The sequence below is a fragment of a genome, unplaced genomic scaffold (genome assembly GCF_019419815.1).
Source record: "Pyrus x bretschneideri cultivar Hongxiangsu unplaced genomic scaffold, Pyrus_bretschneideri_v1 Contig85, whole genome shotgun sequence".
NCBI lineage: Eukaryota > Viridiplantae > Streptophyta > Magnoliopsida > Rosales > Rosaceae > Pyrus > Pyrus x bretschneideri.
In genome coordinates this window covers 78,221-90,670 of record NW_025999826.1, presented here as the reverse complement: position 1 = coordinate 90,670, position 12,450 = coordinate 78,221, and the positions used below count along the sequence as shown (strand labels likewise).

The following is a 12,450-nucleotide window of genomic DNA, read 5'->3' as shown; positions in this document are numbered from 1 at the left end:
TGAATCACCACCATCCATTTTTTTTTGGTGAAGGGAGTGGATGTTGTAGGTAAAATAAATGGAGTTGGTAGGTGAAGTAAGTGTGTGATGTTGGTGAAATAAATGTGTGAGGTTGGTGAAGTAAGAGGAAGTTGTAGGTGAAATAAGTGTGTGAGGTTGGTGAAGTAAATAAAGGTTGTAATTTTAATACATCGGTCAACATTTAATTCACTGAAATTTCAATGTCTACATTAAGACTTTAGGTATGACTATAGGATGAAAAAAATTTCATGTACCAAATGTTTAAAATCACGAAATTTGAGGATAGTAAACTGAGATTTATAATTTTTTTTCCTAATTATTCTGACCCGTTAGATTAAAGTATGAAAATCTAACCGTCAGAAAATAAACGAAAGCACCGATTCAAAAGTTTTCCCAGTCAGCAAAACAGCAGGTCTGTTAGCAGTCAGCATTCACTCTGCTTCTTCTTCCCCTTGAGCTTTCAATGGCGGCAGCACAGGCACAGGCACAGGCACAGCTCTATTTCCATACCCCATCATCCTTCTCCAAACCCCTGAAAAACCCTTTAACCCGAAACCCATTTTTCCAAAACCCCATTCTACCCCTCCGACCCCGCACCTCCCTAAAACGCCTTGTCCTCCGAGCCGGCGTCGTCTCCCAAAACCCATCCACATCCCTGTCCCAAACTACGCCGTTCAAGCACTGCTTCTCCAAATCCTCCGATGGGTTTCTCTACTGCGAGGGCCTCAAGGTCCAGGACGTCATCGATTCCGTTGAGCGACGCCCTTTCTACCTCTACAGCAAGCCTCAGATCACCCGAAACGTCGAGGCCTACAAGGAGGCGTTGGAGGGGTTGAGCTCCGTAATCGGATACGCCATTAAAGCCAATAACAATTTCAAGATTTTGGAGCATTTGAGGCAATTGGGTTGCGGTGCTGTTCTTGTCAGTGGGAATGAGCTCCGGTTGGCTCTCCGAGCCGGGTTCGATCCCACCAAGTAAAAATTCTGCATAACCCAGTGTGTGTGTGTATATATATATATTATATATATAATTGTTTGTGTGAATGTTTTGAATTCATGGTTGTACAATTGTGTGAGTGCAGGTGCATTTTTAATGGGAATGGAAAATTGTTGGAGGACTTGGTTTTGGCGGCCCAAGAAGGTGTTTTTATCAATATCGATAGTGAATTTGACTTGGAAAATATTGTTGCCGCTGCGAGGATTGCTGGCAAGAGGGTCAATGTTCTACTTCGGATCAACCCTGATGTAGATCCTCAGGTATGCATAAACCACAATGTGTCAATGTTCATGAATCATGGCAGTGAGGAAATTAGAAATATGAGATGTTTGATATGCTTTTTGTAAAAATTAGGACATAAATCTTTAACTGAAAGTCATTATTTGATATTGTGACGCTTGAGCTAAAATTATATCAATGAGAACTTAGGAAGGTTCTTGATGCATAACTTGAGAATCACGTTTCCTGAATATTTCAAGTTATAGAATGTGTTTGATGCATAATATGGTTCATGGTGAGATAATCTTTTAATAATTAACAAGGAATTTGATAAGAATCAGAATTCCTATTGTGTTATATTTGATACCAGTTCATAATAGTTTTTCCATGTTAACTTTATAGAATGATTAATATCATCTGTACTTTAAGTTTTGTTCTTAATTATTTAGCTAACCAGCCGTGTTATTGCCATGACTGCATACTTTTAGTTTCATAATAATGCGACAACCATTATGGCAAGTTTGATATTTTCCCTAGTCCCACATAGTTCTGTGGTTGTGAAGAGTGTTTTCCAACTACCAGGGGATCAGTACCCATGCTATGTAGCTTTGGCAATGAAGACTGTTTATGATGTTACACGGACACTGACACAAAAAACCTAAAAATTTAGACCATGAGCACCACATATGCACTTCTATTTTTGTAGGAAGTGAATTCAATTTTACCAATGGTAGTGCTTCAGATAGTTACACTTATTTGAATGTGATGCCCTTTTATATTTCTTAGAAACAAATGTAGACAGACGCTTGGTATGGGCCATGCTGGACAGATTGTACCCAAACCACCATGACTCACCAGTTCCTCCAACTTCAATTGCAGATTTAGGCTAGTGTTTGAATATTTTTGTAAAGGCACATCCTTTGAATATTATTGTAAAGTTCTCTGTACTGAGCATTTGAACTTTACATTGATCTTAATTCATTTATGTTCTGTTTTGTGTTCTGTTTTAATATGTGTTGTTTTCATAGGTTCATGCTTACGTTGCCACTGGGAACAAGAATTCCAAATTTGGTATTAGAAATGAGAAGCTGCAATGGTTTTTGGATGCTGTGAAGGCACATCCTGATGAGCTAAAACTTGTTGGGGCCCATTGTCATCTCGGATCCACCATTACCAAGGTATGCTGATGACTTGTTCATATACTTGTATATTATCAATATAATTTTTTCAACTAGGATAAATTTTTCAAACCCATGTTTGTTTCTGGTCATTCTAGAACACATTAAGAAGAAACATAAATCAATTGGTTTATGCTTCATAATAACAGAGTTACAGCTTTAAATAAAGAACCTTTTTGTGAATAAAGGTTTAATTTGTCCATTTCAAATTCAGCTGGTAAGTGTTGGTTGGAAGGCATTATAAGCTGCCCTTCTCTTTCGCCTTCTTCTGTTCAGTCTGATTGACTTATGATTCTTCGTTTTTTTTTTTCTGCTATGCTATTTTAATATATGTGGATTTCTTGTTAATGTTCTGTGACAGACTACACCCACTTCTCAGATTACAAAGTCTAAGTATATCTCTCTCTCTCTCTCTCTCTTTCCCCTCCCTTTTGTATTACCAGGTGGATATATTCCGGGATGCTGCTGTTCTTATGGTTAAGTACATTGATGAAATCCGGTCTCAAGGTTTTCAAGTTGATTACTTGAACATCGGCGGTGGACTTGGGATAGATTATTATCATTCTGGTGCCCTACTTCCAAAACCCAGAGATCTAATCAACACTGTGAGTTTGATCTCTTTCGAATCTTGTTTTCTATCTTAGGTATGCAATTCATGCGTACATGAGTGATGGGATAACACCTTAATGTAGTATTATAAAAAAGGAAGTTATTAATGCTGCAGTACGCACATGCATGTTACGGTGCTCCTTGAAATCTCAAGTGTAGACTACTGGCTTTGTCCTATCCCTTGGACCTCACAGATGTTAAATGTGATGTGTTTAGGATGAGTCTTTAGATTGTTGAGTCCATGTATGACCATTGCCTCTACATTTATTACAAGAATGTATAACCTCTTTATGGAGTTGGTTCATGAAGATCATGTAAGTGCTATAAGGGATTAAGTTGCCCATACCATTCTGCGAGCTTTTTGTTCCCAAATAATCAATAAGCATAGCATATATGCCAGGTCTAGTATTGACTATTTTTTCCCGAAACACTTAAGACTTTCTTCAGGGATTTTCCTAGGGCTTGCTCCCTTATGGTTATTCTACTGAAGAGAATCAAAAGTTTTTTCTATCTTGATTGATGTGAATGTTCACTAACATTTATTCAACGTTGATGCTGAGGGTGTAGGTTCGTGACGTGGTCCTATCACGAGGTCTAAATCTTATCATTGAACCTGGTAGATCAGTTATTGCAAACACCTGCAGCTTGGTCAACCGAGTAACAGGTGTCAAAACAAATGGCACCAAAAACTTTATTGTGATCGATGGAAGCATGGCCGAACTTATTCGTCCCAGTCTCTATGATGCTTATCAAGTAAGTTTTCAAGTGCGGTCAACTGCTAGTCTTGCTTTTGATGTCAGTCATTAGTGTTAACTGGAGATGATGAACAATTGAAATCCTTTCGTTGTGCAAGAAAAATTTCAATGTAATCCATGGTGTAGGTTCTTGGATCTTATGTTGTGTTTTGTATGTATGTAAGTAACTTTCTTATAGTAGCTTCATTCACTAAAAAATTACTGTTATCAGTTTTGTTTCTGTGTCTTATTGTGCTTCTGTTATACCATTTGGAATGCATCATTCTTGATTTACCTTTGATCAAATGTCGTGTATTTCAGTTGCCTTATCTCACACTCCTTTCCTTATTTGCTATAATGTTAGACTCAAATCATTGGCTGTCGCATAATAATTAATCATGCCCTTCTTTTAAGACTTGCCATTTTGTTATTGGCTTGAAATCTCAGTTGACTTGTGGGAGTTTTCTTGCAGCATATAGAACTAGTTGCTCCTACACCACCTGATGCTGAGATTTCGACTTTCGATGTGGTGGGCCCTGTCTGCGAGTCTGCAGATTTTTTAGGGAAGGATAGAGAACTTCCAACTCCACCGAAGGTAATTGTAAACTTTTTATTGGAAGGTCAGAGCTATAATCATTTGTTGTATTGTACAACTAGGAGATCAAACGATGATGATGTTCTCAGTTATTCTGTTCTGGAGGTTTTCTTTTTGGATTTTGGTGCTTGATTGCTGAACTAAAGTTGCCATTTCAGGGAGCTGGTCTGGTGGTTCACGACGCAGGTGCTTACTGCATGAGCATGGCTTCAACTTACAATCTTAAAATGCGTCCTCCAGAATATTGGGTGTGTGATTGTTACTGCAAACAATCCCTACGCCGTAACACCAATATCTATCCTCTTTTCCAGTAACTTGTTTCTAAGAGTTTTTACAATGTTTTCAGGTTCAAGAAGATGGGTCAGTGGCCAAGATCCGTCATGCAGAGACATTTGAAGACCACATGCGATTCTTTGACGGTCTTTGATTGTGAGAGATTGGAAGTTAGCGCTAGCTAAAGAGGCCCGAATCTCCCCTTAATTCATGGTGGTTTGTTGTAACTCCGGAACTTTTGTATTTGGATACGAAGTTAGCTCGTTTAATGTGATTTGTACCTCCTTATTTTGTTGTTTACTAGTTCGACTGTAGCTGTCATGAGAGGAAATGGAACAGAAGATTGATAAGCAGTGAAGAGTTTTATGTAACTATTTGCAAACCTTTATCAACTCCACAATCAAATTTATAGCATTTCCAGTTGCAGAGCCATTTGCATTACGGTATCGAAAACACGGATCGCTTGTTTCTTTAACTATTCTGGAGCACCTTTTTTTCTTGAACAATTCTAAATTGAGTGTATCTTTTTGATGAGCAATTCATGGTCTAAACAAGGTCAGGTTACAAGAGAATTTCACCTTGTTTTCAGTTGAAGATTTGATACGCAACACCCAGTGCCGTTGTTGTTTAAGTATGATATAGGTAGAAATTTTCTTTTGACTACGCTTGAATAAACAACGGACACGTTATTGATTTTGAAACAATATTTTCGATAATGCACTGATAACAAATTGGTATTGGTAAGTTTTGTTGAAAACAAAGGCACATACGCCATTTATCATTATATAAGTGGAATAACACTCGTAAAAATTTCTCTTGACTTGTAGATAATATATGGCTTGTTGCCCGAGTTTTGGGGCAAATAGATAAAATCTCTCCTTGGGTACAGTTGCCTTGTAAATTCTTATATAACAGAATTTTATTGTTCTGTTCACTTTTATCTTAGTTAGGAAGAATGTCACTATTATGTCACTTCTTACCCAATAGACTCTCGCCAACTTAGAGGAGCTTCTTTGACAATTATGGTCATGGTATTGTAGTGTGATGGCCTATCAAATTCTTACATGAACAGAACGCTTAGCGCACGAAATTGATTAAATTTTTTATCGAAGATTAAAGTTAAAATGATCTTTTATTATATTTTATTTGAAAAAAAAAAAAAACCTTTTAATATCAATTGATTGGCAATTCGTGTAATAAAAATACATTCAGACAATTACTATTCATTTAATTACCTAGTAATTATTAAATTGGGCTGGACTTGCTCTTAGTTTAGCTAAAAATAGCGTTGAATGTACTAAAAAAAAGTAACGTTAAAAAATAACTTTTTAGTTCTTATAAACCTTGTCAATTTTTGAACATAGAATTGAATGAATTCAACAAAATTAATAGCAAAAAATTAATAAAGATGTGAAACGTAAAAACGGGGCTTTAAAACATAGCACTATGTTGATAATATTGTTCTAGTTGGCATAATAGTGGAATTGTGGGCAGGGGCATTTAAGTAGGCACGCCCACGTTCCGGAAGAGAGTCGTTGGCGGAACTCCGCGTCAACTGCCCTTTTGCATTTGGATTATACATGTCACTCAATCGCTGTTGATTCCAATTGTTTTCTTTTCTTTTCCTCTTTTTCTTGCCTCTCCCCCACTTTCTCTACATTTTCGCCCTTTTTTGTCAGTGCCAGAGAAAAGAAAAAGAAAGAAGAAAGAAAAGGATTGAAAGCGAAGAAAGCGGTTTCAGCCTTCTCCAAGTCCCTCTCTCGCTCCTTCCGCTCTCAAACCCTAGATTGCCGCTGCTCTTGGCTGCTCCCCCACTCCAAGATTTCGCACTTCGCGTTACGATCGGTCAGTTGCTTCTCGCATTCCATTCCAATCCATTCCATTTATTTATTTTTTAATTTTATCTTTATTATATTACTTATTTGATTTAACTGGGTGTGATTTTGTTGTTTTTTTGTATGATCTATTATTTTATACTTGATTTCTATTTTTTTTTGTTTGCTTTACTTATTTTTTCTGTATTTTTTTCCGTCATAGGGTTTAAACTGCTAGAAATTAGTGGCATTTGTGTTTTTATTGGACTAATTATTCGATTGGGTCTGATCATAATTTCTCTATTTGGTTTTCACATTTCCACGCAAGTTTTACCATCAGATTAATATGTTAAAATTGCAAATGTTCTGTTTATTTATTTATTTTTTTTTTAATTTGTATTTTAATTAATAAATAACTAATTTACAGTATAGCATTACAACTTAGTTAAATCCACTAAAATCTTAACTAAATGCTTCGCCTGAATTGCACTGATTGACTTCGAAATGGGCGGTAGCAGCGGTAACTGTGTTGTAACACTTACGTTTCTGTTAATGGTTTATATATTGATTTATAGATAATCGAAATATTGGATTTGGTGGGTTTTGATGTAGATGCCCCAATTGTTTGAAATTCGATAATTACCAGTACAATGTACCCAATTACCTTATGCACTTTCTCTGATCTCATTTGCTGTGTTGTTTTCTCGTTCAATTGCCATATGCTCGTGTCCGCACTTTTGTATTTAGTTTTATTTTGTTATTCGTAACATATTTATGCTACATTGTAGGGTTTACTGCACTTCTGGAATAATTGGCTGTGCGGCTCTCATTTTAGGCAGTTTCGGTCCATGGGTTCAACTATGGCTGGTGAATTGTTGGTGAGTGCAAATGGAAATGGTAATGCCCAACCCAATCCACAGAGAACGTACCAAGTTGTTGTGGCTGCGACTCGAGAAATGGGTATTGGAAAGGATGGGAAACTGCCTTGGAGACTGCCGTCTGATCTCAAGTTCTTTAAGGACATCACTGTGACCACGTCAGATCCTGTGAAAAAGAATGCGATTATAATGGGTAGAAAAACATGGGAGAGCATTCTACCTGAGCATCAACCTCTACCTGGCCGCCTTAATGTTGTTTTGACTCGTTCCGGGAGTTTTGATATTGCTACTGCAGAGAATGTTGTGATATGCGGAAGCATGGCATCTGCTTTGGAATTGTTAGCTGCTTCTCCTTACTGTCTGTCAATTGAGAAAGTGTTTCTCATTGGAGGTGGCGAGATATTAAGGTGTGACATTGTTGTTAATTTCGTTTAAACCATGTTTCTTTATTTTTCTTTTCTTTTTATTAAAATTTCTGTATCCAGGGAAGCTCTCAATGCGCCTGGCTGTGAAGCCATTCACATTACAGAAATAGAGACAAACATTGAATGTGACACTTTTATCCCTGCAATTGATTCCTCTGTATTTCAGCCGTGGTGTTCATCCTTTCCTAAGGTTGAAATTGGCATTCGTCATTCTTTCACAACTTATGTTCGTGTAAGAAATTCTGCAGTTGAATCCCTTTGTGAAAACAATGATCTGAACTCTAATAGTAAGTCAGACTCTATTAAGTGTGAGGTGAAGAATTTTTCTTTTCTGCCGAAGATGATTTTTGAGAAACATGAGGAGCACATGTATCTAAGGTTGGTTCGAGAAATACTCTCTGATGGCACTGCTAAGGATGACAGGACAGGGACTGGTACTTTGTCAAAATTCGGTTGCCAGGTAATCTTAAATTAAGATTTTTGAGAAAGTCCTGTTATCCTTCATTTAACAATAAAATGGATAATTGATGTTTACTTATTTACTTTGTATCTCTACAGATGCGGTTTAATCTGCGAAGAACTTTTCCCCTTCTGACAACTAAGGCATGCATATTATCCCTTTTCAGATTTCTGTTTTTCTCTCAACCTACTCTGTTGCTTCAAGTTTATTAGATTCTATTTTACTCCCTTGGCATGAGGTTAGATTATTAGGTACTTGATTCTCTATCCTTTTCAAACTGACTTACATTGTGATAATTTGGTCCATAGAAAGTATTTTGGCGAGGGGTTGTTGAAGAACTTCTGTGGTTCATCAGTGGTTCAACAAATGCCAAGGTATTACGATTTCGTCGAACCTTTTCCTTTTGAATGCTATGTATATTTTTCCTTGTTTCATTGTCTTTACATCATATCGGACTATAGCTGAGCGCGTTGATTTTTCTAGCTTATTAAAAATTTGACCAAAAGGTCACAGGTTCGATTTGTGGAAACAGCCTCTTTGGAAAGCAAGGGTAAGGCTGCATATGATAGACGTTCCGTGTCCTCGCAAAGCGGGAGCCTTGTTGGCTTGGGGTCCCCCTTTAATAAAAAGTTGATTTCTGTACAAAGTCGAGCATTTTGAAATTTGTGTTTGTCGTTTCTCCTCAGTATATTTAAAACAAAAAGATGACTTATCTTGATGCTTTCAGGACTGTGGCTTTGAAATTGTTTATAATTTTATGAATTTACAGCAGTTGAAGGGGACCATTTGAAGCTTCTTGCATTTAAATTATGTTCTCATAAGTTACATTTTTATTTTCGCTTCCACGATTATGGGACCATGCTCAACTTTCTAGTTTGTAAAAAGCAAGATTTTCAACAAAAATGCAATTGATTTCGTCATCCCACAGAGAAGTTTGATGCAAGAAAGCAGGTTCTTCCGTCTATATATAATACTTATATTTGAGTCTTTGACTACTTGGCAGGTCCTTCAGGAGAAAGGCATTCACATATGGGATGGGAATGCATCTAGAGACTACCTTGACAGGCAAGTATTAGACTGCCCAAATGTGTGTGAGGACTTCCAAGTATTATGCAGTTTTAAGTGATTTTTGTATCTGCCACTACAGTGTTGGTTTAACTGACAAGGAAGAGGGCGACTTGGGACCAGTATATGGATTCCAGTGGCGACACTTTGGTGCCAGGTTGGTAAACTTCTGTATAGTTAAGCTTCTAGATATTTAATTTATGTAATGAAGTCTAGTTTCAAACTCACTTATTTCTGTTCCATGTTACAGGTATACTGACATGCATGCTGACTACACTGGTAAAGGATTTGATCAGTTGCTAGATGTTATTGACAAGATTAAAAACAATCCCGATGATCGGCGGATTATACTGTCAGCATGGAATCCTTCTGATCTCAAATCGATGGCACTCCCACCTTGTCACATGTTTGCTCAGGTTTATCTTGAGGCGTTATAACTTTTATTTCATTATCACATCTCTTTTGTTTTACTACATCCTTCTTTCTCCTTGCAGTTCTATGTAGCCAATGGAGAGTTATCATGTCAAATGTATCAGCGTTCTGCTGACATCGGCCTTGGCGTTCCATTTAACATAGCATCATATGCTCTTCTGACATGCATGATTGCTCATGTTTGTGGTATGCATTCTAAATAGTACTCTTTTAGCTGGCACCTCTTTCTCCATTGCTACCTGATGGATTTAAGAACTTACATCTGATGTTGCGTGTTTAGAGTCCTTAATAGACTTTTATCTTGTGCAGATCTTGTTCCTGGTGATTTCATTCATGTCTTAGGGGATGCTCATGTTTACCGCACTCACATCAGGCCTTTGCAGGAGCAGCTTGAAAAACTGCCCAAGCCTTTTCCAGTAAGTTTAATAACGTTACATACATGATCTTGTTTTTGGTCTTTGAAAGTGTACTTTACTTAATTTCTCTATCGCGTTTCTCCCTGTTATATACCTTGTTTATTTACAGCTGCCTACCTATATTTCAATGCAGATTTTGAAGATCAATCCTGAGAAAAAGAATATAGATTCTTTTGCGGCTGCTGATTTCCAACTGATAGGTTATGATCCTCATCAGAAGATAGAAATGAAAATGGCCGTATAGGGCTTTCTCAAATTTTCAGTAGAGAGCTCAGAGACTAGTCTTTTTGTCTATGCGATGCTGCTGTTAGTTTTGAAGGCAAGTTACACTTTCTTTCTTTGCACTGAAAGGTCTAACCCTGCCTATACCTCGATATTACCTTGCTAATTCAAATGGGTTTACATAGCATGCGGTTGGGATTGTAAGTTTGAACCAACTTAAGTTGTACAATTTGATTATCTTGTTCCTCAAATTAGACATTATGCGAGACTGAAGCTTTTATGCGTGTTTCAGGCGCAGGATTTGATGGTTGATGTTGATGTTGATGTAGAGTTTCAATACAGATGAATAACTGGTAGTAGGATATACTTGAAGCTTTGCATTTGTAGTAATCGGGAATCCTTTAGTTCCACATACACTCGGACTCGGGTGGTTCTAAGGTGATTTAGGATACTTTTGTCTTTTTATTTGAGCATGCTTCGGTACTTTGTCACCTGGATGGAGCCTCATCACTTTGCTTTCTTAATTACTATGTTGTACGTTTATAATTAAATGGAGTTGGATCACATGATTTACCTTGGCTTGGTATAAGTGCTGGATTATGTTCCTCGAGCTTCGGCTTGTTATGTTTGATAGGCAAGAAACAGTTATTTTGACTTATTGGCAATGTCCAGGCTCTCTACTTGCTTGGATGGGATTTGCTTGGAAGTCAGCATTTTCTTCATATGTTTCCAACTTTACAGGAAAACTGAAACCACAAAAATGAACTCTTGACCTAACTTGATCCTAACCATTTTTCCGTCCTGTTGTAACCAAATTTGCGCACATCCATGGATGGAAGCGAATCTAGTCGGACTAGCCCATGATCTCCTATGAGAGGGGGGCGGGAGTTTGATTCCGGGAAAGGCTGCCTACATATCTCCGGGAAAGAGAATCAAACCACCAGTATAGTTATAAGAAAGAATGGAGTAAACCATCCTTGACGAATAGCCTAGCAGGGTGTTGGGAGATGAGTTCTCCATGAATGTGTTTACGCTTAGACGGCGGCATAAGGACTTTTGCTAAGCATAGAGAGAATATGTTTGTAGAAGTTTGAGAGAGAGTGATAGATCGAGAGCGATGTGGATGCATATGGTAGTCTTGTAGAGAATAAAAAGGTCGTCCTAGAGAGAGATAGATCTGAGAAAGAGAGGGATCTTGAGAGTTTTTGTAGGGAAAGTAATCTTCATCAAATTGGGAGACTATATAGGAGGAAATCTAGCTATGATACCCAATCTTTCTAGAATCATGATTATATTTGCCTAATCTCAAAGATATTCTAATTTGACTTTAACTAGGGTTTCCTTTCTTGGGAGACAAGTAATATCTTTAATAGAGCTAAGCCTATCCTAGGGGCTACGCTACATGGGCTTCAGGCATTTTGATCATTCTCTTCACATGTCATGGGCCTAGAAAATCATGGTCCCATAATTGCCCCTAACTATGTTACCAACTGACCATGGGTAAATCATCCTTAAATAACTTCTTCGAAATGTGCATTGGAATGACATTTGAACTTCTTGTTGATCCGAAGCCAGCCAAGTATGGCCAATTCTACTCGCTTGTCTCTTAATGGTTTGATCTTTTGGATTTCTGGACCATATTGTAAAGCCCTAGTCAAAGTTCTAGATGCATAGTTGAAACGTTGGATGCGAAGCGGATTGCGCCTATATATTCTTGGAAGGACTTAGATGCCTCAAGAGTTTTCTTCTAAGTTTATTTTACTCAAGTCATTAAGCATGTTAGAGTAAAACACTTGGAACTTTTCATCCTTTGCTTCCTAATTGTAGAATATAGTCTAATCCGTCAATCTTTCCGAAGTAAGTTAATTTTGAAGTACGAAGTACTGAGGTGAAACACAAGTAAGTTTGTGGGCTCGAGATAGAGTTCATCAAAACCCTCTCGATGACGTTGATTAGGAAAAATGTTACCTCCCAAACTTAGAGTTTATAAAGATTCCCATAGCGATATTTAGAGTACCATCTTACTCTGGTACCAAGAGTCAAATATTAAACACATGGAAAACCTTTTGCCTTAGACTTGCGGTAATGCATTGATCAGATTAACGATGAAAA

The 12,450-nt window shown here is 37.5% G+C and overlaps 2 protein-coding genes across 3 annotated transcripts; both read left to right on the top strand.

Moving 5' to 3' along the window:
- The first annotated feature begins 417 nt into the window (after window positions 1-417).
- On the top strand, window positions 418-5,052 carry LOC125473412 (diaminopimelate decarboxylase 1, chloroplastic-like). The gene is made up of 8 exons (XM_048576174.1): window positions 418-996; window positions 1,104-1,278; window positions 2,266-2,415; window positions 2,859-3,020; window positions 3,592-3,777; window positions 4,231-4,353; window positions 4,512-4,601; window positions 4,700-5,052. Exons 1-8 carry the CDS (start codon window positions 485-487, stop codon window positions 4,778-4,780), a joined length of 1,479 nt encoding a protein of 492 aa, XP_048432131.1. The 5' UTR covers window positions 418-484; the 3' UTR covers window positions 4,781-5,052.
- A 1,286-nt stretch (window positions 5,053-6,338) lies between these two features.
- On the top strand, window positions 6,339-10,915 carry LOC125467972 (bifunctional dihydrofolate reductase-thymidylate synthase-like). Of its 2 annotated transcripts, XM_048576172.1 has the most exons (13): window positions 6,339-6,471; window positions 7,229-7,725; window positions 7,804-8,203; window positions 8,302-8,346; window positions 8,512-8,577; window positions 9,207-9,268; window positions 9,351-9,425; window positions 9,519-9,684; window positions 9,763-9,886; window positions 10,010-10,116; window positions 10,250-10,316; window positions 10,468-10,538; window positions 10,631-10,915. In XM_048576172.1, the coding sequence occupies exons 2-12, from the start codon at window positions 7,289-7,291 to the stop codon at window positions 10,521-10,523; spliced, it is 1,605 nt and encodes a 534-aa protein (XP_048432129.1). In that variant the 5' UTR covers window positions 6,339-6,471; window positions 7,229-7,288; the 3' UTR covers window positions 10,524-10,538; window positions 10,631-10,915. The 2 variants fall into 2 exon arrangements, 1 of the variants encoding a protein (XP_048432129.1); XR_007255314.1 differs by lacking the exon at window positions 10,468-10,538 and having other exon boundaries at window positions 10,250-10,435.
- The last annotated feature ends 1,535 nt before the right edge of the window (window positions 10,916-12,450 follow it).

Excerpts from the sequence above, each read along its gene's own strand:
- LOC125473412 (XM_048576174.1), top strand. The coding sequence starts at position 485 with ATGGCGGCAGCACAGGCACAGGCACAGGCACAGCTCTATTTCCATACC. Across the intron at positions 997-1,103 it reads GCCGGGTTCGATCCCACCAA|GTGCATTTTTAATGGGAATG; the intron begins GTAAAAATTCTG and ends GTGTGAGTGCAG. Across the intron at positions 4,602-4,699 it reads TGCGTCCTCCAGAATATTGG|GTTCAAGAAGATGGGTCAGT; the intron begins GTGTGTGATTGT and ends CAATGTTTTCAG.
- LOC125467972 (XM_048576172.1), top strand. The coding sequence starts at position 7,289 with ATGGGTTCAACTATGGCTGGTGAATTGTTGGTGAGTGCAAATGGAAAT. Across the intron at positions 8,347-8,511 it reads TTCCCCTTCTGACAACTAAG|AAAGTATTTTGGCGAGGGGT; the intron begins GCATGCATATTA and ends TTTGGTCCATAG. Across the intron at positions 9,269-9,350 it reads TCTAGAGACTACCTTGACAG|TGTTGGTTTAACTGACAAGG; the intron begins GCAAGTATTAGA and ends CTGCCACTACAG.